Source organism: Physeter macrocephalus, chromosome 4, assembly GCF_002837175.3.
Source record: "Physeter macrocephalus isolate SW-GA chromosome 4, ASM283717v5, whole genome shotgun sequence".
NCBI classification, from domain to species: Eukaryota; Metazoa; Chordata; class Mammalia; order Artiodactyla; family Physeteridae; genus Physeter; species Physeter macrocephalus.
Window position 1 is genome coordinate 43,170,940 of NC_041217.1, and position 27,474 is coordinate 43,198,413.

General features: G+C 37.7%; 1 protein-coding gene across 8 annotated transcripts in view; it reads left to right on the plus strand.

The window, feature by feature from the left end:
- Nucleotides 1–1,042: 1,042 nt before the first annotated feature.
- The window catches only part of SUCO (SUN domain containing ossification factor), a 120,941-nt gene continuing 94,509 nt past the window's right edge, over nt 1,043–27,474 (plus strand). For 5 of the 8 annotated variants that reach the window (XR_008617066.1, XR_008617065.1, XR_008617068.1 and 2 more), the window contains exons 1-6: nt 1,239–1,426; nt 18,507–18,615; nt 20,571–20,681; nt 22,834–22,988; nt 26,335–26,472; nt 26,703–26,853. Coding sequence is in view for 4 of the 8 variants with exons in the window: in XM_007107228.3 (XP_007107290.2) it covers nt 1,365–1,426; nt 18,507–18,615; nt 20,571–20,681; nt 22,834–22,988; nt 26,335–26,472; nt 26,703–26,853 (726 nt within the window). In the remaining 4 variants the exon portion in view is untranslated. Of the gene's footprint in view, nt 1,427–18,506; nt 18,616–20,570; nt 20,682–22,833; nt 22,989–26,334; nt 26,473–26,702; nt 26,854–27,474 lie in introns of all 8 variants that reach the window. The other 3 variants (XM_007107231.3, XM_007107229.3, XM_007107230.3) reach the window with 3 other exon arrangements.

A 27,474-nucleotide genomic window follows, 5' to 3' on the forward strand; every position in this document is an offset into this window, starting at 1 on the left:
GGAAGAAAAGCGGTCAAGCATTGTGGACTTTCAGGCAGAGGGTCCCTAAACTAGCTTCTGAGAGATCTTTAGGGGCCGCAATGGCATAAAAATCTCGGGGGGGGGGCACACTGCTCGTTTTAAAGATTGAGAAGCGGTCACTTTTTGTCTCAGACTGTAGCAACAGACGTGTGTACGCGATCACCTGCCCGGCTTTCGGTGAACCTCAGAACTTGGAGCTCCCGCATAAGGAGCCGCAGTTTTCCCTTCCGGGCCCACCGCAGCGAACCCAAAGCACGAATCCAAGAGACTGAAGACCAATTGAGCCGATCCCAATGGAGGAATCTGGCGGGGAGCGAAATTCTCCAAGGGGCGGAAAAGATGCGGAAGACTTCTCACTCCAACCAATCAGATGAGAGGAACTCTTGGCACACCCTTTCCGCTAACCAATCAGCACCTAGCTCGATGGGCCCGGCCCACTGACACCCGGAAAACGTCGTTTAAATTTTTTTAGTATAGCTTTTCCCCCACCGTCATTCTAGGCCTTCCCACAAACTGTGGTCAAAAAAGGAAAACTGGATGTAACAATTCCAAAGCTGGCAGGTCTTGCAGTGAGACGTGAAACCACAGACCTCTTCATCAAAACAGTGATACTGGGAAGGACAGTGAAAGGGAAAGGGAAGGGTTCCGGAGAGAAAACTACAGCTCCCAAGGGCCCTTGCACGGACTCGGCGCGCCCTGGGCTAGAGGGCGGGCCATCGTACGAAGAAGGCTGAGGGTCATGAGGCTCCTCTTGGACTTCCTGAAGTGGGCGGGACTTGAGATGGGCGGGGCGGTGGCCACCCCAGCCTCTCTCGCTTTTTGTCCTCCTCCGTCTGGCTCAGCTGCCTGAGACGTCGGAGGGGGCGTGGCCCGCGCGGAGGCTAGTGGGGGGTGAGGGCGCCGCGGGACGTGGGTGACGCGTCTTCTTCCAGCTCAGCGGTGTGTGAGGTGTCGCGGCCCCGCCGGTGATTGGTTGTTGAGAGGCTAGTACGCAGCGGCCGTTGGTCGCCGGCAGCACGGAGCGAGAACCGGGGAGGGCCGGGGGGATATGGGGCGGCAGCGGCGGCGGCGGCTGGAGGAGGCGGGCGCGGACGAGTCGGCGGCCGCGGCAGCAACGGCGGTCCCCAGAAGCCTCCTGTGAAGTGCACCCGTCGGCGCCGCTGTGGGCCCCTGGGAGAGAGCGGCCAGCGCGCGAGCCGCTCAGGAGCCGCTCTTCCAGCGCCGCAGCCCTTCGGACTCTTGGTCTCATCCTCGCTCTCCTGCTCCGGCTCCTCCATCTTGGCCTCGGCAGTAGCAGCCGCCGAGAGGATGTGCCGCCTTCTGGCAGGGGGAAGGAGGAGAAGATGAAGAAGTACCGGCGGGCCTTGGCCCTAGTCTCCTGCCTCTCTCTGTGTTCCCTGGTCTGGTGAGTAGCCGCGACCACACGGGAGTTTCCCGTGAGGGGAGAGGCGGGCAGGGAGCGGCCCAGGTCACACCCCCAAATCATCCCGGCTTTTAGGGTGCGGGTCTCCAAGGCTCCTATGAAGCGACAAACCGATTACTCCGTGACTCTTCGGCGGGCTGGCCTGGCAGCCCTCTCTGCGGAGGTTTTCGTGGTGCGTTTTGGAATTTACAGAGACTAAGTGGGAGAGGGAGGCGCCTGGGTGCCTTTGTACCCGGTTACCCTGGCCCTTGGTGGTGGTGGGGTGTGTGGGAAGTGTTCAGATAGAGGCTGGGTAAGTTGCTCGGGCTTAGGAGCAGCCACTTGTTTTCATGGTGTGGGAAGGGCATAAGGTATGTCGGATGTGATGTGTTCCCGACAGGCGATTTTAAAAACGTGACTTGTCGTGAAGGTGACTAATGTACAAGCACTGGTTCTCCTGGACCTTTCTCTCCTAGTCTTTGGCCTCGGGTACACTTGGGGTTGCTGTTCTTGGAGACTTTTGGGAGGCGTTATGAAGCACTTTTTCAAGGGGTAGATGATAAGAAGCTGTTTAGCAGACAGTGTCTTAGGGTGTAGTGTGTACAGGGGTTTCTGGTAGTGTGGCTTGGATAATGTCCCGTAGTAATGGAAGGATACATCCTGCATTTTGAAGGCGGGAAGAGTGCTTTGTCTATAAGTTTGTGGAGTTTCTGTTAGTCCCTGGCACATTTGGGGTTTTTTTGAAGGAGAAGAGAAAGCTTGTCAATCAAAGGATCGCTACCACTGTACTTGGAAAATCCATTCTGCCCTCCGAGGAAGTTTCTTCAGAGATGTGTGACATTTGCTGACTGTAAAGATGCTTCTTCAGTCAAAGTGATTTGCTGTTATATTAAAATCTAGATAAACTAAGTTTTTTGTTTAGCTTATTTCTGCAAAACACCAACAATTTTTTTCATTTATGTGGGTGCCTAATGGATTCCAAAGACACTGAAGTTGTAGAGTTGTTGCTCAGAGAAAATAATATGTAAATAAGAAGAAAAGAAAACACTTGCCTGGCTGAAGAATTTGATTGGCAGGTTGATAGACGTTTTAGAGAACAAGAAATTTGGCCACTTGACGTTCATTCCGAACCCTTTAATGAGACCAATGTTATCTCACCTTCTACTTTTTAGTATCATGTTGGTTACCAAGAAGTGCATGTAGGAGATGAGTCCACTCACCTCATTTTAAATTTAAATTTGTATATGAGATACGGAAACCTTGTGTTCATATATACACTTCTTTCTGGGGGGGGGCTGTTTAGTTGTTTGTAGGTTATATATGTTTTTTCTTTCCTCTTTCTACTTGATCTTGCCCATCTTTAGGCCATGGTATTCTTCATCACTTTCTGAAATGGTTGAGAGGGCAAAGAGGTTACACTTTTCATTCAAGTTTAAACACACCACGATCTCTGATTTTTTTTTTTTTAGTTGAAATATACTTGACATATAACATTGTGTAAATTTCAGGTGTACAACATGTTGATTTGATGCACTTACATAATGTAATATGGTTACCATTGTAGCAATAGTTAGCATCTCTATCACATCACATAATCATTTCTTTTTGTGGTGGGAATAATTAAGATCTGGTCTCTTAGCAAGTTGATAATTATAATACAATAGTGTTGTCTATACTCACTATACTGTGATCTCCAGGACTAACTTATCTACCAGTTGCAAGTTTCTACTCTTAAACATGATTTTTTAAAAATTAATTGGCTGGTGGCAGTGAAATCAAGCATTACAGTGTGGTTTTTAAAATCATTTGCAGATTTAAATTAACCATGCTTCTATTACTTTGTTTAATTTCGGGCTGTCTTTTGCTTAAGCTGAACTCAATATGGTTTCTCAACTTTATTCATTGGAAGTAGTGAGGAGATCATGACCTGTTAGGGGAAGAAAAAAAATCAGTTAGCCTAGTATTGAAAATAATAGTCATAAAGTTCTGTAAAGTTTGTTGACTTTCACAGTGAAAAATGGATGTTGAGGGATTAAGTAAATAGTGCAAAGTTTAAGAAACTTTTGTTTAAGAAACAGTTGGGTTAGTTTGTTTTGAGATTTGTTTGGGCTGCCAAATTTTAAGATATTTTAATTGTTCTTTACTGAGGCCATGGAAAGACATTATAGGATATTAAGGCTTGAGAATTTTTTGGAAGGGTGATGATGACATCGGGGAAGAGAAGTGGTATGTGGTGTGATTGGCAAAGGGTATGTTGTGTCTTTTGAGGCTGTTCTTCCTTGGGAAATTGGAATAATGAAATTATGTCACTGACTCAGCTGGAGATCTAACTCTTGCTACAAGATGGTCTGTTAGGTCATTTCTCAACATCTCCATTCCCGCTTAGCCTAATGCCCTTGTAGGGTTTGACAAGTTTTGCAAAGAGTCATTTTTGTTTCTGTCATTTATAAAGTGTTCCAAGATTTTGTGATCCATTTCTTTTTTAAGCCATACCATTTTGTAGATTTATGAGTGCTGTGTGTTTATACTACAATACTCTATAGTTTGTAAGTTTCTAAACTCCTCATCCTACCAATATTACTGAATTTTGCAATCACTTTATTTATACTGTCACATATTTATAGATCTTGCTTATGTCTCCCCTCTCCTTTTGTCTTTCCAGCCTGGAGTCCTAACCTTAGATTACTTTCACAAAAGGCTCATCCTATCCTTCTTATTATTCATTCTGGTTGCTATTTTTTCCTTTTGCATACTTCATGTGATTCTTTATCAAATAGTACAGAGTATTTTAGGCATAAATGTACTATAGCTGTGGCAAGAATAATTATGATAGCTATTATTTATTGTCAACTATCTCTGACAAACCTGTGGTGTGTACTTTGCACGTTTTAGCACCTTTAATCTTCACAACAACCCTATTAGTATTATTGATAATTTACTTTTACATTTTATAGTTAAGGAAGTAGAGAAGTTAAATAACTTGACTAAGGTAAAGCAGCTATTAAGTTTTGGAACTTGGATTTGAACCTAGGCCGCCTGATTCATGGGATATCCTGACTGTTGTAATCCTTTGACTGTAGGTCAGGAAACCTATATTGTAGATACGGCTCCATCACTTACTAGATCTGCATCCTTGGACATGTTTTGTAATTTCTTTGAACCTTAGTCCTTATATCCTAAAAGTGGGAAAACTAATTCATTCACACCCCACAGGGTTGTTAGGAGGATAACATGAGATAACATATATGGTAGACCTTTGTAAAATAGTAAGGGTACATTATATGTTTCATCATAAAGCCATTCAACAAACGTTTTTCTCATGTTCATTAAGTACCAGATGTTGTTATGGGCATTAAAAATGTGAAAATAGGGTGACCAACTTATCCTGGTTTTAGCAGTGAAAGTCCTAAGTCCCAGGAATCCCCTATGTTAGTTTCCTATAGCTGCTGTAACAAGTTACCAAAAATTTAGTGACTTAAAACAACACACATATCTTACAGTTTTGGGGGTCAGAAGTCCAAAATAAGTCTTAATTGGGCTAAAGTCAAGGTGTCAGCAGGCCTGGTTCCTTCTTAAGACTCTAAGGGAAGAGTCTGCTTCTTGACTTTTTCAGCTTCTAGGGGCTGCTTGTATTCTGTGGCTCCTTCCTCGGATTATTCCAACCTCTTGCTTCAGTCTTCACATCTACTAATGACAGGTCTTCCTGCCTCCTTTTACAAGAACTCTTGTGATTACATTGGGCCCACCCAGACAATCCAGGATTATCTCCCCATCTCAAATTCCTTAATTTAATCACTTCTGCAAAAACCTTTTTACCGTGTAAGGCAGCATATTCAGGAATTAGGACTCAGACATCTCTGGAGGGGCCATTATGCAGCCTAGCATACCCCCCTTGGTCCTGGCAAACTAGGAAGATTGATGACCACCCTAAAGAGGAAAAAAAAGGCTTGGTCAGTGCCTTAAGTGGTGGATATTCAAATTTTTTTGTATTCCCCCCATCAGAAAAGCATTGTGCATGCACCTTTAATATGTAATTAATTGTTTATAAGATTTATACATGTGTAAATATGATATTAGTATACTAATAGCATATTGGTATACATAATAAATTATACAAATTAGATGATTAAGAAAGATGAGAAAGAAAATAAACAGTCTAATACTTTATGTTAACAGACCTTTTTGTTCTTATTTAAAAAGTAGTAGTTTGGTGAGAGGTGTGTCATTGACTGACTAGATTATTTTACATCAGAATGTGGATGAATAATAGCTTGTATTTAGCGCTGCTATTTTCTTGTTGGCTTGTGCTTGCATTATTATTATCTTTGAAGTCTTTGCAGGAAATTTTTCAAAGCTACTTCTCCATGTTGTGAGAGTCAGTTTAGTTAAAACTAAATAATATAATCCCTAAATTTGCTTCATTGAGCACATGTAAATTGCAGTGCCTCACAATGTGCTGGAAGTAAAGCCCACTGTTTGTGGAACTTCTGTTCTTTCCTCAGGTTTCTGACTATATAGTCTCTGCTGTTATGACCAGCTGACCTTCAGATCAAGTGTGAATCCTTATATTGATCTTGATAAAGCGAAATTAATTAAAAAATAGCCTTTATTTTTTAGAGCAGTTTTAGGTTCCTGGCAGAATTGAGCGGAAGGTACAGAGATTACCTTTAGTACTTGCTCTCTGCGCCCACACGTGCATGGCTTCCTCCATTATCAGCATCCCCCACCAGAGTGGTTTAATTTATTTTTTAAGACTAAAAAAATCTATTTTTTTCTTCCTGAACCCGAAAGGATCATCTTGGAGAAGCTCATATATAGAGCTAATGAGAAGAGCCTGACATTCAAACAGTTCTCATACATTTGACAAATAGGTACCAAAAATAGTTTAAAAGGTCTTTAGAAACTCGAAGGGAAGTACAGGAATGTCAATCCTTAGCGATAGACTAGTTTCACAAATGCCGAGTTTTTTGAAAGAAAATTTGGTTTTATTTTAGGACTTCGTTTTTATAATGAATCACTAGTTAAAATTATTTTATATTTTCCATAAAAGTAACACCTAGCTTTGGTAGAAAATGTTTTGTAGCATTAACATGGCTCATAAGTAAGTACTAAGCTTATTTTATATTTCTTGTTATGGAGTATTTGAAATCGATAACAGGAGAAAGTGTGTAAAGTGCTTAAAACAGTGCTTTGCTCACAGTAAACCCTATTATGTAAGTTCTTATTATTCATTCATCCTGGATACTTTGGCAGAAGTAGGATCCTAGGCTGAGGTATCAGAGTTCAGAAGTAGGAATCCATACATCTGTTCAAAATACCAATATTATTTTGTTGCCAACAAATGTATTTGGTGTGGTGGGGGTGGCTGAAGAAGTAGGAGACTTGAGCTCTGCCCTCAGGAGTATACAAGCTGCTTGTCAAAATGTAGGTAGGTACTGGTGTAGTGGAAAGGGCATGAAACTAAGTTAGAGCTTGGCTGTAATCCTTTATTTCCAGTATTAACAGTGAACATTTATTGGGCACTTATTTCTTTTCTTAAAATTTTTTGTACAGCAGGTTCTTATTAGTTATCCATTTTATACACATCAGTATATACATGTCAATCCCAGTAGCCCAATTCATCCCCCCACCCCCACCCCCACCCGTGGCCACTTTCCCCCCTTGGTGTCCATACGTTTGTTCTCTACATCTGTGTCTCTATTTCTGCCCTGCAAACCGGTTCATCTGTACCATTTTTCTAGGTGCCACATATATGCGTTAATATATGATATTTGTTTTTCTCTTTCTGACTTACTTCGCTCTGTAGGACAGTCTCCAGATCCATCCACGTCTCTACAAATGAGCCAATTTCGTTTCTCTTTATGGCTGAGTAATATTCTGTTGTATATATGTACCACATCTTCTTTATCCTTTCGTCTGTCGATGGGCATTTAGGTTGCTCCCATGACCTGGCTGTTGTAAATTGTGCTGCAGTGAACGTTGGGGTGCATCTGTCTTTTTGAATTATGGTTTTCTCTGGGTATATGCCCAGTAGTGGGATTGCTGGGTCATATGGTAATTCTATTTTTAGTTTTTTAAGGAACCTCCATACTGTTCTCCATAGTGGCTGTATCAATTTACATTCCCACCAACAGTGCAAGAGCGTTCCCTTTTCTCCACACCCTTTCCAGCATTTGTTGTTTGTAGACTTTCTGATGATGCCCATTCTAACTGGTGTGAGGTGATACCTCATTGGAGTTTTGATTTGCATTTCTCTAATAAATAGTGATGTTGAGCAGCTTTTCTGGGCACTTATTTCTGTTCTAAGTGCTTTATATACACTAACTCATTTTGTCCTAATTCAACTCTTTTGAGATAGACACACCATTTTAAAGAGATTAAGAAAGATACAAAGAAATTAACCAACTTGCCTAAATTCTCAGTAAGCAGTGAGCTGGAATTTAAGTAGTCTTGAGTCTGAGCCTGTTCTCTTAACCACTACTCTCTGCTGCCTGTAGGCTGGGAGGTGGCCTTAGGCAAGTTTCTCTACCTTTTCTTTCTTTGTCAATTTTCTTATCTAAAAAATGGGGCTGACTGGATTGGATCTACAAGGAATGAATAATAGAATTATTCATGAAGCTTTAAAAAAAAAAATACATGCCTACGGCACTTACCTTGGAGATTTGGTTAAGTTTGGGATACTCATGTGCATTCCAGTCATTACTGCTAAATTAAATGAATTCTGAGATTTTTCTTTTGCACTTCTAACATTCTAAGATATCTGATTTGAACATTAGTGAACAATACAAAGAGCTGAATTGTTTAGTAGTTTCTTAAAAAAGGGAAAAAACTGGACTGGAGTTGTCAAGGAAGACTTGGTTTTAAGAGAAATGACATGTGTGGTTCATATACCTTACTTCTGTGGAATACAGGTGCTTCGTGAACTGAAATAAGATACACTGGTTCTGCTAATATGAATAGTGGCCTTTCCCTAGTTGGTGTGTCTGCTTGCCTGCCTGCAGTGGGCAGATAGTACTTAATTGTCAGGAGAAATGAGAGAGGTTATGAGTAAAAGAGACGATGTACTTGATATGGGTGGAAGTGATAGTAAGCAGACAAGCCTGAGTAGAAAATAAAAGCTAAAGTCATCCCTTGATATCTGTGGGGAATTGGTTCCAGGACCCAACCTTGGATGCTCAAGCCTGTTATGTAAAATGGCGTAGTACACTCAGCCCTCCCTCTACCCAGATGTGGAACCCGTGGATGCGGAGGGCTGAGCGTATTCTGGAAATTGTGATGGGTTTTGCAAGCTAAACCAAGGAGTAAGGCAGTAAAGATCCAGCAAGAGAAGTGGTGTTTGGAGAGTGTTATTTTGACATCATTGTGTTACAGGAGAAAGGCTGGAGGGATGAATACTAAATGAAAAGCAATTGGAATAGTTGAAGTTTTTCATAACAAGGACTTAACTTGGCAGTAGAAATGAAGAGGGTTCCTTGAGCAGAGATTTTGAGGAAGTAAATGATCTGGTTTGGTGATAGGTTGGCAAGTTGGCAATGCAGTACAGTAGAAACAGCATTGGGCTACGATTCAGAAGAACTGGGTTTTAGTTTGCCTCTAACCAGCTCTTGGTCTTTAACACCACCTTTCTGTTGTCCATCTCAACGTCAAGAGATGTTTACTGAGGCTTTTCTATGTGCTGCCTTCTGTGCAAGATTCTGGTGGGCAAAACAGAAAAAGTAGCTGCTTTCTTGGAGCCTACTGTGGTTGAGAGAATAAATTCTAGGGTCTAAAATGATGAATCTGTGAAGTAAAGTTCAAAGAGAGAAGAGGAGTTAATTTTTATTCTTTTAACTTGGGCAACTAGAGGAATTGGAGGTGTTAAAAAAAGAACTGGAAGAGTTGCAAAGAGTTTTAAAGGAGAAGGAGATGTTAGTTGAGGCGAGTAGAATATCCTAGTGGAAATGTTATATAGGCAGTTAAATGCAGACTTCAGTGAAAATGAGATTTGGGCTAGAGCTGTCCTCATAGAGGGGATCAGTTTTGAAACAGAACATGGAGTTTCTGCAGATACTTAGAACAAACAAAGGTGACAAGCAAAGTAAAGCTCTGAGAGCGGAAACTAGGGAAGGTGGAAAGAGGTTTAAGGAGGTCATTTGAATGGTCAGCAATATAAAAGTCTCAGGTAGCCTGAAAAGCTTGAAAATTGAGAAAAGAGCCTTGTTTTCGAAAGAGAGAGGTGGGGCTTCCCTGGTGGCACAGTGGTTGAGAGTCTGCCTGCCGATGCAGGGGACACGGGTTCGTGCCGTGGTCCGGGAAGATCCCACATGCCGCAGAGCAGCTGGGTCCGTGAGCCATGGCCGCTAAGCCTGCGCGTCCGGAGCCTGTGCTCCGCAACGGGAGAGGCCACAACAGTGAGAGGCCCACGTACCACAAAAAAAAAAAAAAAAAGAGAGAGAGAGGTGATTGATAAGTTTTTGTGAGTGGAAATAGAAGGTATTTTGAGAGTGGTTAAGTGTGAGCTCATACACATTTGTTTCGCAGCCAGAAGGGGTACAGGAAGCTGGAGTAGCCTCATAATTGTATGTTTCAAACCAATCAACCCATTTCGATTTGAGGAGGGATACTGAGGGCCGACTGCAAGGGACTTGAGCATCTGTGGATTTTGCTATCTGCAGGGGGTCCTGGAACCAAGATACCTAGGGACAACTGTTTACACTACTCTGGAATTTGGTAAATGAAAGAAGATAAGGATAGTAGCTGATAACAACTGCTAACATTTGTGTGCATATTCTGTGCTGGGCTAAGTATTGCACATGCATTATTTCATTTTCCCATTTTACAGTGGCGACACACAGGTTTTGTAATTTGTCCAAGAGAATGCACATGCGTCTTTTGACTCTGAAGTCCATGCTCTAGCCACTACACTACAAAGCTTTGTATTTATCTCTTGTGGCTGCTTTCTAAGTCAAGAGGTAAATATTGCCCCCTCCCTTGTAATAGTTCTTATATTTTTATGTTCTGCTGTAACTAGCCATGACTAACATCATCAGTTCTTCAGGGAATGGATTAGTGTTATTTTCTCACCTTTCTTTTCATTTATCTATTGACCGGACTATTAAATAAGAAATGTAGCACTACAGAAAGATCGTAGGCTTTGGAGAGGTAGGTCTAGATTTGTAGTCACAAATTGAGTGACTTTGGGCCAGTTAACTTCTGAGCTTTAGTTTATTTGTAAAAGTTAGGTTAATATTTTAATCTAAACTGCCTGACACACTAAAAAAAAAAGACTGTTTTCTTCTAGAGACATCAGATATTTAGGATTGGATTGATCATACTCTGTTTATGCCATCTTCTGTATGGGTCCCCCTTTTTCCTCCATTTTACATCATTACTCTTTTATCTTCTTCTATCTTCATTTTCACTCCTATCTCCCCCATGTTAGGCATTTTCCCTAGAGTATATTTGATGTTTTTCCAGTCGACCTTCATGTATTTACTTCATATATTTGTGTTTTCTTCCAAAATAATGTTTTGTTTATATGTTTTAAAATTTACATACAGGGTATAATGCTATTAATCTCATTCTTTTTCCTGCTTTTTTCCACTGAACACTTTTTTAGATGCTTGTTTTAGTTACTAGAATCATCATTAAGTGAATTCTACGTAGTTAATGATGTGGCAGATGCCTCAGGAAGGCCTGATGTCATTTATTCATTCATTCAACGGGTATTTATTGAGCCCTTTGTGTGCAGGCTGCTTTTAATGAGAGACTTTATGCCAACAAATGCATTTGGGAGTATTTGTTCCAGTTGCTTGTCTTTTGCGATCCCAGTACTATAGACGAATTAGGTGGTTTTGTAGTAAATCTTAATTGTCTGGCAAGGTGAAACACTTGTCTTTGCTTTTTTTTGTTAATATAGTTATTCTTAGACCGGTTTTTCCATATCATATTTAGAAAATTAGGATCCTTCAGGTTTTTTTGTTTGTTTTTGTCTTTAGGATTTTCTTTTAATTTTTATTTTATATTGGAGTATAGTAGATTTACAATATTGTATTAGTTTCAGGTGTACAGCAAAGTGATTCAGTTATACATATACATATATCTATTCTTTTCAGATTCTTTTCCCATATGGGTTATTACAGAGTGTTGAGTAGAGTTTCCTGTCCTATACAGTAAGGATCCTTCAGGTTTTTTTGTTGTCTTTTTTTTTGGCTGCGTCGGGTCTTAGTTGCAGCACGCAGGATCTTTCGTTCCAGTGTGCGGGCTCGGTAGTTGCAGCATGTGGGCTTAGTTGCCCTGTGGCATGTAGGATCTTAGTTCCCCGACCAGGGATTGAACATGCATGTCCTGCATTGGAAGGTGGATTCTCAACCACTGGACTACCAGGGAAGTCCCCCTTCAGGTATTTTGATAGGAGATATATTTGAGTGATGAATTACTTTGGGGAGAACTGCTGTCTTTACTCTGCTGTCAGTAGCATTCCATCCGTGAACATATTAGATCTTCATTTATTTGTCTCTTCATTTTATGGTCATTATTAGAGTTAACACTTTTTCTCTATAAGTGATGTAATTTTTAAGGTTAATTTCTAAAAATTATTTTATAATTTTTGTTATTGCTCATAGTTTATTTTCTATTTTGTTATTGCTGGGGAGGAAAATATTGACTTTTTTGCTTCTTATATTTTTAAATTGAAATAATTTACATACAGTGAAATGCACATGTTATCAACTATATAGTTGGATCAGTTTTGACAAATGCATACATCTGTGTAACTCACACCCCATCAAGATACGGAACATTTCCATCACTCCAGAATGTTTTTTCATGTCCCATTCTACAGAATTCCCTGAAGCAACCGGTGATTTGATTTCTATCACCATGGATAGTTTTGCTAATTCTGGAACTTTATTTAAATGGAATTATACAGTATTTATTCTGGTGTCTGGCTTCTTTAACTCAGTGTAATGCTTGCAAGGTTTATCTATCTTGTTTCATTCATTAGTAATTCATTCCTTTTTATTGTGAGAAGTAGTACATTGTATGAATATACTACAGTTTGTTTACATTCTCCTGTTGAACATCTGGGCTGCTTCCAGTTTTTGGCTATTAGGAGTAAAAGCTACAGGGGACATTTTTGTACACATAGTTTTCATTTCTCTTAAGAAGTACCTAAAAGTGGAATTGCAAGCACCGAAACAGATGGATATCATATGCTTCTGGATATAATACCCTGAGAAAGACACAACATAGCTTATGAAGGCTTCCAGCCAGGAATATATAACCTGAATCTGGTCATGATGAAACATCAGACAAACCTCAAAAAAGGACCATATTATTTCAAAATAAAAGGACTATGTCCTTCAAAATGTCAGTGCCACATAAGGTAAAGGCCAAGAACTATTCCAGGTTAAAGGAGGCTGAAGGCACATGAAAAATGCAGGATATGATCTTACACTCGATTCTGCACTTGAGGTGGGGAGAGGCGGAATGCTGTTAGGACACTACTGGGGACATAGATTATTGTGTCATTGTAACATTTACTGCGGTTGATAATTGTGGCATGGTTGTGTAAGAGAATATCCTTATTCTGAAGAAGTATATACAGAAGATATCTAGAGATAAATTACATGGAGTGGGGAGAGAGGGAAGGCTATGTGCTTGCCAGGAGCAAATGGCAAATGATGGAACCAATGGGTCAAAATGTTAACAATAGGTTGATATGGGCAAAGGGTTTGTGGATGTTCTTTGTGCTATGTTGGCATTTCTTCTGAAAGTTTGAAATTATTTCCAAATAAAAAGTGGGAAAAAAAAAGAGTGGGATTTCCTTTTTCTCTGTGTATGGTGTTGATTAATCCACTCAAATTTCTTTAATTATCATCAATTAATTCCAATTTTTGTATACTTTGTGCCAATTTTCTTATTTTTCTAGAAACACCCATTTCTTCTGAGTTTTCAAATATATTAGTATATATAGCTGGTAATATTTTATAATTTTAAAAAATCTGTTTTGTTTGTGGTTATTTCATGCTTTTAGAACATATTTTGTTAATTCACGTCACCAACTCTCCTTTATCGGTTTTTCCAGAGGTTTATCTTTTTAATATTTTCGTCGAAGAACTAACTTTTGGTTTTCTTAATCTTCTTTGCTTTTTTTGGTTTTGTTTTTTATTTCAGTGATTTCTGTCCTTATAGTCTTCCTTTTTTCTTTAGATTTACAGCCCTTTATCTTCTTTAGTTGAAATATTAGCTCTTTTGTATTCAGTGTCTGCAAATGTGCTCAGAAGCATAGTTTTCCTGCTGCTGTCTTACCGGCATCCCACCAATTTCAACCTGTAGTCTTCTGCTACAATGTTTTTTAATGTTCCCTATTGTTTCCTCTTTAGCCAAAGGATTATTCTGCTGCATAATTTTGTTTCCAGGCTTTAGAATGTTGTTAACTGTTGCTATCCTAAATGACACTCAAATGTGAATTTTACAAGACTTTTACTTACATTTACTCTGAAAGTTAATACCTTTCTATATGAGTTGGTGAATCCATGCCACGTTTTTGGGGAGGAATTGGCAAAAAGGGATAAATGTCCTCTTAGGTTCAAGATTCTATTTTTTGAGTTTGTGTGTGTGTGAGGGGGTGGTGGATGGGTGGGTGAGTTGGGGAGTGGTAGTGGTGGAGGTGATGGGGCTGATGGGAAGAGGAATGAAAAGTGACCTAATTTCCTTTCTGCTACTTGCTACAAAACAGTTCCCCTCAGAGCCCTTATTTAATAAATATTTATTAAGCACATAATGTTTGCAGGTTTTGGCTTTGTAGGGAGGGGCTAAAGTATCAATAGTTAGGAATATGGAATTGATTCTCAAAGAGTTTAAGTGTAAGAGAGGATATACATGGCACAGAATCAACTTACAAATAGTAGAGGGGAGTACTCATTTTGAACTGAGGGAGAGTGTCAGAGGCTCACAGACTGCCATTTATCTTGATGTGATTTGTGGTGCTGAACTTCTTAAAAGTTTTGAAACTCATCTCATCAGGCTTGGGATTTTCATAGTACAGTTTTTGAAACTTGCTTAAGTAGTATGGAATGAGACCCATTTAATCATGCAAAAAAGTGCCCTCAGCCATTGTAATGTGACCCACTGATTCTTAATGAGGGGGCATGCATATCTAATTCACCTGGGGGAACTTGTTGAAAGTAAAGACCCCATTATAGAGATTCATTCTTCTTCAGTAGAGTTGGAGTGGGTTTGGGGTATTTCATTTTACTTTGGTGATTTAAAATTCCTTGACAGTTATTAGTTGGTGATAAATTTTATCTATTTTAGGCTTTTTCTTATACACAAAATTAAGGTTATCTTTACAGGTCTGTCCTTAATTAATATCTGTCCTTAAATAGGTACTGATATGTTAGAGGTATTTAAGTGATACTATTGATAAAGCTGTAATTAAGAGTAGGAATAAGGTAGATAGGTAAAGATTGTAGTCTATATTAATGTCAGGGGTATTCGCGTTCTTCAGAGAATTAGAACCAACCATATATATATTATATATATATATATATATATATATATATATATATATAATATATATAAAATGAGGCATTGGGTCACACGATTATGGGAGCTGAGAAGACCCACAGTCTGTGATCTGAAAGCTGGAGACTGAGGAAAACCAGTGGTTAATTCAGGCCAAGTCTGAAGGCCTATTAACCAGTAGAGCTGAAGATATAAATCCCAGTTAAAGGGCAGGAGAAGATGAGATGCCTCAGCTCAAATAGTGAGGCAGAGGAAAAAAGGGCAAATTCTTCTGATTTTTGTTCAATTCAGGCCCTCAAAGGATTAGATGATGCCCACTTAACATTGGGGAGGGCAGTCTACTGAGTCCACTGATTCAAATGCCAATCTCACCCAAAAAAAACTCCTAACTTTGGGCTTCCCTGGTGGCGCAGTGGTTGAGAACCCGCCTGCCGACTCAGGGGACACGGGTTCGTGCCCCGGTCCGGGAGGATCCCACATGCCACAGAGCGGCTGGGCCCGTGAGCCATGGCCGCTGGGCCTGTCCACTGATTCAAATGCCAATCTCACCCAAAAAAAACTCCTAACTTTGGGCTTCCCTGGTGGCGCAGTGGTTGAGAACCCGCCTGCCGACTCAGGGGACACGGGTTCGTGCCCCGGTCCGGGAGGATCCCACATGCCACAGAGCGGCTGGGCCCGTGAGCCATGGCCGCTGAGCCTGCGCGTCTGGAGCCTGTGCTCCGCAACGGGAGAGGCCACGACAGTGAGAGGCCTGCGAACGGCAAAAAACAAACAAACAAACAAACAAAAAACTCCTAACTTTGGATAATGGGATTTGATTATATGATGGTAAAAGTAAGGATCATGAGATTTAATGTCTTTTGGCCATCTTCACATTAACTGTGAATATTAGGATTTATACACACATATACACATACACATGCAGAATTCTTGATGATAAAACTAGTATGTGCTCATGGTAGAAATTCAGAAAGTATAGAAAGGAATATAGAAAATAAGGGGGCATAATCTCCAAAATTCTAACACCCACAGTTTTGAATATCTGAAACTTTTTGCTGTCCCAAATATGTGTATATATACACTCACAAATGCACCTACAAACGCACATGTGTACACACACACAGCTGAGAAACAATGCAAAAGTCTATCAGTAAAGAAATATTTAATAAATAATGATATATCTGTATGAAATTTTGAATAAGTAATATATTCTTGTGGTTCAAAAGACATAGAGTATTATAGAGTGAAGAATATCCATCTATTATCCTGTCACCCAGTCACTCAGTTTTCTACCCTGGAGGCAACCAAGGTGGTGCTTTTTTTTCTTTTTAATTCTTCCAGAGAAATTTATGCACATACAGGTGCCTTTAGTACACATATGCACACATGGTAGCATACTATATGCCTATATTATTATGAACTTTGCTCTTCTCTTTTTTTTTTTTTTGGTTTTAATTTTTATCAAAATGATGTATTCATATCAAAAAGTCAGATAGCTGTAAAAGGATTTTGTTTGTTTGCTTTTGCAAATAAGCCATTCCCTCATCCCTCTTTCCCCATTATTTCTTTCAAGGAAACCACTTTTATCTCTTGGCTGATGAATTTTATGTTTACCTCTTTGTCTCTAAAATAATTGCTTTAATGTCAGTTTTAGGTATTTTACTACAGATGATCAGATTCTCTTAAGCACTAGTAATAGAGTTTAGTCATAATTTGGGATAGATCAGTATTCAGTGTTTATATTATGACTATAAATGATACAACTGAGCTGTGTAATAAAACATGATTACTTTTCCCTTTTCTGTTCTACTTTTCCTTTTTCATGGTACTAATATTTGACTTGTTATGTTTGCTTATTTTTCTATTTAATTACAAATTATTTGCCAGTTATGTAAATCTGTTCTTGAGATTTTTCAGACTCATCTGTTGTGCTGTTAATTTCATCCTCCTAAAGAAGACTCTTCCAGAGCTTCTGATGACCTCCAATTTAGTATGGTTGCCTCTGTTCTTTGAGTACCTACAGCTGTCATCCTAGGAATTCTCTTTCCAGTCACACTGGGGATTCCCTTTTCCTCTCTCATCTCACTACCATATTGTTGTGATTATTGTGGTTTCTTAGATGTCTAGTTTCCCCACATTAAAATCCTCTTGACTATTCTGTTTATATAAAGTTTAGAGTCAATCTGTCTAATTTTTTAAGTTTTCTTTTTTGCCACTTCAGTATGTGGTTTTCAGATCTTCCATACATATTACCTTAAATTGTGTAAAAGTGACTTCTTTTGTTCAACTTAAAGAATTGTCAGTACTGGCAATTTCAAACATTTCTACTATTAACAACATAGAATATGTACTAGTATATGTATAGAACATTTCTCACTAAGTTTATATTTAGTATTTTATTGTTTCTATTATAAAGGCGGACTTTTCTTCTGTTAAATCTTATAACTGGTGGTGATGATTTGAGTAGAGAGTCTGTTGATTTCTTTCTTAATTTTATACCTAGGAATATAATTTTATACCCAAGACTTCTTTTAATAGGTGTTTCTTTTTAGTTTTCCACCTATATAAACTCATTATCTGCAATTAATGATAATGTTACTGTCTCCTTTCCCATTTTACACTGCTTTTGTCCTCATATTATGTAATACTAGTGATAATGGACATTCTTGTCTTGTTTCAGATCTAAATAGGGGTATTTTTTGGTTTCTTCACTGAGTATGATACTTGCTTTTAGGCTCATGTGTTATGCATATGTTTCCCATGTTAAATGTCTACTTATTCCTATTTTATTGACTTTAAAAATCTTGATGGTTGTGTAAATTTATCAGATGTCTTTTGGTGACGATAATCATGAGATGTTTTTCCTTGATATTTTTGCATGGCAAACTAAATAGGTTATATTATATTGAACCATTTTTGAATATCAGAGCTAAGTTCTACTTGACCATAACAGTGTTATTTTATATCTTTGGTATGTTATTGGAGACTCTTTAAAATTTTCTTTAGATGTTTTGTGTCTGATTTCATATTATTAACCTATAGTATTTATGTGTATGTGCTCTTTCTGTTAATTTTTGATATCACTGTTATGTTCCCTATATAAAAATAATTTGGAAGCTTTACTTCTGTGCTTTGAAATATCAATAGTTTAGGTAGCTTTAGAGTTATTTGTTCTTAAATATTTGGTAGAATTTAGAATATCATTGGCATTTGATGCTTTCTGAGGAGGTTAGCTCTTTGACAACTTTCTCTGTTCCTTCTGTGATAATTATCAGATACTCCTTTTGTGAAGTTTTTCCTGTTTTACCTTCATGAGATTCATGATGCCTTACTTGGAGTGCTGATAACACTGTTTATGGTTTTCTTAGGACATTAAATAAAAAATCTTTGTCTTATGTACATTTGTCTTCCTCATTAAATTGTTCAGTTCTCAAGGGCATTAGGATAAGAACCATCTGTTTGTTTATTGCCTCAAATTCTAGTCCAGGTATGGAATATGTTGGCTTAACAACTTTTTTTCTTCTTTCTTTCTTCTTCTTTTTTTTTGGTGGTGGTGACGGTGGATGTTTTACAGGCTTCCCAGTTGGCATGTATGTTGCAAAGAGAGTTCTTCAGCTTCATCATACTACTCTCAAGATGACAATTGTGCACTAGAAAATGAAGATGTACAATTCCAGAAAAAGGTACCTTAAATGAAGTTGAAGTTTTAATTTGTGTATTAGCTTTCTAAGACTTCCTCAAAACATTTGGAATAAAAGTATTTAAAAAATACCATGACATAATTTTTGGTGGAGATTTGTAATTTTCTTTGCTATAATATGAGGAGTTACTTAGGTAATTCTGAAATTAACGTGACTCTGAGATATTTATATATTTATTCTTATTGCTTATATTTGGAATGTTGTAATAACATCCTTAGTCCTACAGTAAGGAGTAAAAATAGTGCCTATTCAGAGAGAAAACTAGGGTTCTCTTTTTAATGCTTTAACTAGTTAAAGGGTTTCTAAAGAAACCCCAGTCTTATAAATTAAAAACTATTAGAAATGAGGATTATAGGGAAAGTCTGCAATTAGTGGCTATGTCCTTTGTTTTATATAATTGTGTGGAGTGAATAGACAGAGTCCAAAAAAATCTGATGGTGTCTAAATAATTTATTATTTTATCATTTTAAATGATGAAAGGTGAGTATTAACTTTAGCTAGATTTGGCTCCCCTCTCCCCCCAAATCAATATACTTATTTTAAATTACAGATGTAATTTATACCCACTATAAGATATTCATATTTATATCCCATTCCCCTCCTCAAAGGAACCACAATTTACTGTTTCTTGTGAAAACATTCAGACCATTTTCTGTGGTTATAGATATATCATTTTTTTTTTTTTTTTTTTTGGTGCACGGGCCTCTCACTGTTGTGGCCTCTCCCGTTGCGGAGCACAGGCTCCGGATGCGCAGGCTCAGTGGCCATGGCTCACGGGCCCAGCCGCTCTGTGGCATGTGGGATCCTCCCGGACCGGGGCACAAACCTGTGTCCCCTGCATCGGCAGGCAGACTCTCAACCACTGCACCACCAGGGACGCCCGTTATATCATTTTATAGGATGCAAATTAATGTTTTAATTTTGTTAAAAAAATATTGTACAAATTTATTTCCCCTCTTCCCCAGTAATATCTCATGGATACCTTTGCATGTTACTGTATTCTTCTGAATAGCTACATTTTTATTCTGTCATATGGGTATATCACAATTTATTAAGCATTTATTTATTGACAGACTTTTGCATTGTTTCTCAGCTGTGTGTGTGCATGCATGTTTGTTTGTACGTTTGTGTGTGTGTGTGTGTGTGAATGCACAAACTTATAATTACATGCTTGGGCTGTTTTTTTTTTTTTTAGCATGATATTGTGTTTAGAGTAGATTATTTAAATTTCTGAGTTATACAGGATATATTTCTGGGATGGAGCAGTTAAAATTTTGAAGACTATTGCTGGGTATCTCTCCAAATAAAGTATAATTGTGTGCTTCTATCTACAGTCTATAAGATTTAGAGCTAATATCTTCTTCAATGAGAAATTTGAAAACTTAAATGTTGTAAGAATGAGTTTAAGCAAAGCATTAAGGAAGGGGAAACATTCTTTCAGCAAACATTTGGGTACCTAGTATATGCTATACAGGCTTAGATAATGATGAATATGAACTTTGCTTTTATGAAGCTTATATGCCAGAAGATAAATTTAAGGACAGTATATCTGAAATTCTAATTTGAAACTGAGTGTCAAGAGAGATGACACAAAGAACTATAAGTACATTCATTTATCAAGTATTTACTGACACACAGTGCTGGGTAGTAGGACTAAAGTGTTTATTAAGAAATCAGATGTGGTGTATATTTGGAAGGCAGCTATATATGCTCATCACTATACCACCAGTGCACACATGTAGTATACATTTAATGAAGTGAAGCAGTAAGGAGGGTAATTCAAGAAGGTAGACAATAAGCATGGAAACAAATAAAAGACATTAAAGTCACAGTAAAGTGTTTTGGTTGTAAACTATAGAAAGATGGTCTTTAATGTTGCTTCAGGACTGTTTTGTGAAACAATTTTATCCGTTGGCCTTTTCTTTGTTGCAACATAGGATGAAAGAGAGGGACCTATCAATGCCGAATTGTCGGGAAAGGTGGGTTCAAACTTACCTGTTCCTCCAAAAGAACACAAATTAAAAGATGACTACATTGTGAAAGTACAAGTAAGCTTTGCTGCTTTGATTATTAATGATATGCCTTTTCAAACCACTTCACAAAATAGAAAACCTGTTTGGTCACCATATTGTGTATTTTAATTTTTTTCTTTTTGTAGTACCATGCAACTGGCCTTAATACTAGTCACCTGCTAAGAGTACTACTTTTAAGAAAATTCGGAATTACAGGTTTAGTAGTAAATGTGACTTTTCTCTGTAGTATAGGTTTGGTTGTAAGTCCTTCTTTCTTCTAGATTCCATTTTGGCTCTCTAAAGTTTATCTTGTCTCTTCAGTTTTTCAGATGTCAGGGGAAATTATTTTCTGACTTAACATATTTGTATGTAGAACACAGAGCATTTTGATACCAAAATTTTACCACTTATTGTGGAATATGGATTAATAAATAATAGGTTGAGTGTGTTTTTTCCTTTTTCTCTCATATTATATCCTAAATGTTATTTTCCATTTTGTATACCAGATTTTATGAAAGATATTAAAAACTAGACCAGAATGTAAGCTGATCAGAATGCTGAAGCATCTGGAAACCATTTAATATCAGGAGTGACTGAAGGAACTGGGGATATTTGATATGGAGGGAAGAAGGACTGAGGAAAAACTAAATGTCTCAAATATTAACAAATACAAACTTCAGCTTAAAGGGAGGGAGAATTCTCTTTAAAAAAATGCAGCCAGAGTTATAAGTTAATTGGGTTATCTAAGGAGATATAGTAAGTTTCATTTTATTGGATTCTGGAGGACATTTGGAAAAGATTTGTGCATAAGAGTAAGAGAAAAGTGATCTCTGTAGCCCTTCAATGTTATGAGTATCCTGAACAGTCCAGCCATTGTTCATTTTCCTGAATTTTTATTATGATATTCTCTTGTCAAATACTTTTAAGTGCTTACTGCATCTTAGAGACCTGTGCTGTTCAATTTAGTAGCCACTAGCTACCTGTGGCTATTGAGCATTGGAAATGTGGATAGTCCAAGTTGAGATTTGCTGTAAGTATAAGATACACATCGATTTTGGAGACTTAGTAAAAGAAAAAAAAAGTGTAAAATACTAATTTTTTTATATTGAATGCATATTGAATGATAATGCAGTATTTGATAATATTGTAATGGTTCTTTTCTCAAAGCCTCCATCATAAAATGCAAACTATTTGTATTCTTTTGTGAATTTTTCGTTCCAGTGTAAATAATTCCCCAAATGATCACATTTTATTTTGTATTCTTCTGACTCTGCCTCATGTTTTCTTTCTGCTACTGTACTGGCCGTCCTATTCTTCAGAGTCCTAGTTCTTCTAGTCCAGAGTAGTCCTTAGTTTCTCTTTACCTTGAACTGAGCATGAGTACCTCTCACTTGATATTCATTTAGTAACCATTAAATGTCTGCTGTGTGCTAGATACTGTGCTAGGCACTAGGAACATGAAGATCAAGAAAACATAGTCCTTACTCAAGACATTTATAGTGTACTTGAAGAAGAGAAAGAAATAAATAAGGGCAATTGAGGCGTTACAGATCCTGTGATTAAAGTCTGTACAGAGAACAGTGGAGGCATAGAGGAAGGGGAATGGCTAATTCTATTTAGGGTTAGTTGTGGGGGAGGAGGTACTGATAAGAGGTTTTCAAACATGAGTAGGTATTAAGTACGTTTCAGTTTGTGTTTTGGAGGAGTGAATGGCCCAGAGCATATGGGCCTTGAAGGAGCAGCAAGAATCATGTATTGCTTTGTAATGTTATTTATACATGCCTTGTGTTGTTATTTGTTGATACACATTGTCTTCTAAACTGCTCAGGGGCAAAAACTATGTGCTGTACTATTTTATATATTTATATAGGATTTCTGTGTTGCTATTAGCATTAATTAATTACAGTGGGTCCTGGTATAAAGTAGGAAATGGGAAAGAAGAAAGACAAGCTGCTTTGTCCTAGTTTATGAAATGCCATGAAAAATGTGTAGAACCTGTATTTTAATATGAAATATATTCCTTAGGGTGATAATGTTGGAAGAAAGGATTTTTATAAAAGTACTTTTTTAGTGAACATTATTTATTTATATTGTTACTTTTGAGACATACTTTTTATAATACCCTCTTCAGCTAAAGAGATAATTTATTAATCCCAACATTAAATATAACTGACTTTTTTAAAAACAGAATACGGAGTCAAAAAAGTTAAGTCCATCTGTGATTGAAACACTCCCTACAGTTGATCTACGTGAAGATTCTTCCAGTGTAGTTGTGGACAGTGAAAACGTGGAAAATATTTCCAGCTCATCTACCTCAGAGGTCACTCCAGTCTCAAAGCTTGAGTAAGTCATTACAAAGAAAAAAAAATATAATTAGATAATGACAGAAAAATTTCTTTGATACTCAAATTTGACATTTAGGCTATATAGCAGACCTAAGTAATAATGCCTGTTTTATTTTTATACATTGTTTAAAGTTTACTTTCCATGTATAGTTATTACAAAATATTGGCTATATTCCCCATGTTGTACAATACATCCTTGAGCCTATCTTACACACAGTACTTTGTACCTTCCACCCTGACACCCCTATATTGCCCCTTCCCACCCTCCCCATTGGTAACCACTAGTTTGGTCTCTGTATCTGTGAGTCTGCTACTTTTATTATATTTATTAGTTTGTTGTATTTTTTAGATTCCACATATAAGCTGTATCATACAGTATTTATCTTTCTCTGACTTATTTCACTTAGCATAATGCCCTCCAAGTCCATCCATGTTGCTGCAAATGGCAAACTTTCATTCTTTTTTTTGGCTGACTAGTATTCCATTGTGTGTGTGTGTGTGTGTGTGTGTGTGTGTGTGTGTGTATCCATTTATCTGTTGATGGACTCTTAGGTTGTTTCCATGGCTTAGAAATTGTAAATAATGCTGCTGTGAACATTGGATACATGTATCTTTCCAAATTAGTGTTTTTGTTTTTTTCAGGTATATACCCAAGAGTGGAATTGCTGGGTCATAGTTTTAGTTTTTTGAGAAACCTCCCTACTGTTTTCCACAGTGGCTGCACCAATATACGTTCCCACCAACAGTGTACAAGGGTTCCCTTTTCTCCACATCCTTGCCAACATTTGTTATTTGTAAACTTTTTGATAATAGCCATTCTGACAGGTGTGAGGTGATATCTCATTGTGGTTTTTTTTTTTTTTTTTTTTTTCGGTACACGGGCCTCTCACTGTTGTGGCCTCTCCCGTTGTGGAGCACAGGCTCCGGACGCTCAGGCTCAGTGGCCATGGCTCACGGGCCTAGCCGCTCCGCGGCATGTGGGATCTTCCCGGACCGGGGCATGAACCCATGTCCCCTGCATCGGCAGGCGGACTCTCAACCACCGCGCTACCAGGGAAGCCCCTCATTGTGGTTTTGATTTGCGTTTCCCTGATGATTAGTGATGTTGAAGGTTTCCTTAATTTAGAAAATCTCTTTTATACTCCTAGCTCCAGCAACACTACAAAGAACAAAACAAAATTCCCTTCTCTTAATACTACATTAAACATATCTTTTATCAAATGAGTTAATTTATATAAAATGTATAGGACAATATCTGGCACATAGTAAGAATATATGTGTCAGTTAATATCATTTTTATCATCGCTACTTTTTTTTTTTTTTTTTTACCACAAGCACTTTTTAGACACCTGTTCTTTTCAAGAATGTAAGGGACTGGGTTGAAGGAGTTGTACACAAAGATGTTGCAGTTACCATTTAGGAGTTTGCCCTGGTAAGGGACAAGGTAACAGAAGACATGCTTAGAAATAATGATAGCATTTAAAAATTTTAAATATTAAATGCTTAGAAAGAATTTAAGGCTAGATACTGTGTATCTGAACAGTACATCTTATTTTCTCATTATATTGAACATGACTGTCTAGTGAAATGGGAGTGAGGTAAAGAAAAATATTAAGGTATATATATTTTTTAAATGAAATTACAGAAGTGCTTTAAGAATTTTAGTGAAGCGTTTTGAGATAATAGATGATTTCTTGATACTATAGGCAACAATTCTAATATTGGTAGAATGTACTAATAGAAATGAAACATTAGAGAAGATGCATTTAGAATAAGTAATTTAAAAATCTTATTTTTGGCAAGATCAGATATTAACCTATAATATTTTGTTTTAAAATTTGGTAGTTATTGGGTTGGCCAAAAGTTTCGTTCATTTTTTTCCATAAGATGACTCTAGTAGCACTTAGTTGTCTTTAACTTCATTCAAAGCAGTTTTGTTAGATTGTATGTGACAGCTGTCATATCAGCATGCATTTAAAAAAAGACATCAAAATTGATGAATTTTTGTATAGCCATTTTAATATTGAAGATGGAAGAAAAAAAGCAACATTTTCGGTCTGTTATGCTTTATTATTTCAAGAAAGGTAAAAAAGCAACTGAAACGCACAAAAAGATTTGTGCAGAGTATGGAGAAGGTGTTGTGACTGATCGAACATGTCAAAAGTGGTTCGCGAAGTTTTATGCTGGAGATTTCTTGCTGGACGGTGCTCCGCGGTCGGGTAGACCAGCTGAAGTTGATAGAGATCAAATTGAGACATTAATTGAGAACAATCAACGTTATACCACGAGGGAGATAGCCAGCATACTCAAAATATCCAAATCAAGCATTGAAAATCATTTGCACCAGCTTGGTTATGTTAATCGCTTTGATGTTTGGGTTCCATATAAATTAAGTGGAAAAAACCTTCTTGACTGTATTTCCGCATGCGATTCTCTACTTAAATGAAAACATTCTGTTTTTAAAACAAATTGTGACAGACGATGAAAAGTGGATACTGTACAATAATGTGGAACAGAAGAGATCATGGGGCAAGTGAAATGAACCACCACCAACCACACCAAAGTCTGGTCTTCATCCAAAGAAGGTGATGTTGTGTATATGGTGGGATTGGAATTGAGTCCTCTGTTATGAGCTCCTTCCAGAAAACCAAATGATTAATTCCAACAAGTACTGCTCCATTAGACCAACTGAAAGCAGCACTCAACAAAAAGCGTCTGGAATTAGTCAGCAGAAAATGCATAATCTCCCATCAGGATAACACAAGACTGCATGTTTCTTTGATGACCAGGCAAAAACTTACAGCTTAGCTGGGAAGTTCTGATTCATCTGCCGTATTCACCAGGTGTTGCACCTTTGGATTTCCATTTACTTTGGTCTTTACAAAGTTCTCTTAATGGAAAAAATTTCAGTTCCCTGGAAGACTGTAAAAGTTACCTGGAACAGTTCTTTGCTCAAAAAGCTAAAACGTTTTGGGAAGATGGAATTATGAAGTTTCCTGAAAAATGGCAGAAAGTAGTGGAACAAAAGGGTGAATACGTTGTTCAATAACGTTCTTGGTGAAAATGAAAAATGTGTCTTTTATTTTTACTTAAAAACTGAAGGCACTTTTTGGCCAACCCAATATTTAAAGGCCAAGCAAGGGCACTAACAGATCGAGTCAATGGTTTACATAATTTAAATCTTTACACGATTTAAAATATCTGAATTCTTGAAAATCGTCTGCAGAGCTCTAAAGCATTCTTTTCTGGCTTAGATTTGTTTTGGAAATCAGTGATATCACTTTTAACTTATGGTTCATTATATCCATTAAATTGTCAGATTGTCTTTTTTGTTTCTATTTTAGTGAAATAGAAAAATCTGGTACTGTTCCTATAGCCAAGCCAAGTGAAACTGAGCAATCTGAAACTGATTGTGATGTTGGTGAGGCCCTTGATGCAAATGCTCCAGTTGACCAGCCTTCCTTTGTCAGTCCACCTGAAAGGTGGGTGTGAGCAGTTGTTTGCCCTTTGTATGGTTCTATAATAAACAGCAGTGTTACGTTTGAGTAGACTTCGGTGCATGCTTAATTCCACTTTATGACTGAGAGAAAACTGATCCCTTTGTACTCCTTTCTTGGTTTACTTTGTATTCATGTACACTTATAATAGTTTAGATTGCATATACTCGTTATTCAGCTAAAATTTATTTAATATGCCTTTTGCTTTCAAATAGCCTTGTTGGCCAGCATATAGAAAATGTGTCATCTTCGCATGGCAAAGGAAAGATAACAAAATCAGAATTTGAATCAAAAGTTTCATCAAGTGATCAGGGTGGTGGTGATCCAAAATCTGCATTGAATGCTTCAGATAATTTTAAAAGTGAGGTAGGTAAATAACTTGCACTACTACTTTATTATACAATGCATTTTTGTTATTAGCTAATCTTGTAATTTGCTATCCGTATTTGCCATAAAGTCAGGGGATCAGTAGTTATTGATGAATGTGGAACTGAGGTGAACTGTGCTCCCAGAGAGCAAGTGGTTACTTCACAGAACTATTGCCAGTATACTCTTTATACATAGTGTTGTCCCAAGTATGAACTCTCTTGGGTTATATTTAATTATAAGTGTTGTTTGCCACCATTGATTATTTGATAACCAGATACATAAAGTCCTTATTTAAGCAGTTAAGAGAGCTATATAGAAGAAGTTATTTGATTAAGTATCTTCAGAATAAAAATTTAACTCAATAATACAAGATTAAATTTAGTCTCTTCAACCAGAATTATTTTAAAGGGACATTTTACCCTTTGTTATTTGTATGCAGAATACAACTAGACCAGCTTTTATTAAAGAATATGATTCTTAAAATAAAGACAGGGCTCATTCCTGTGTAGGTGTAGCAGTTTTACTTTCTTCTTTCGAATTCTACTTTGACTTCACGTACAGGCCAGTAGAAAATTTCCTGAAGAAATGTTGACAGAGAAGTGTGCTCCCTTCAGCTAA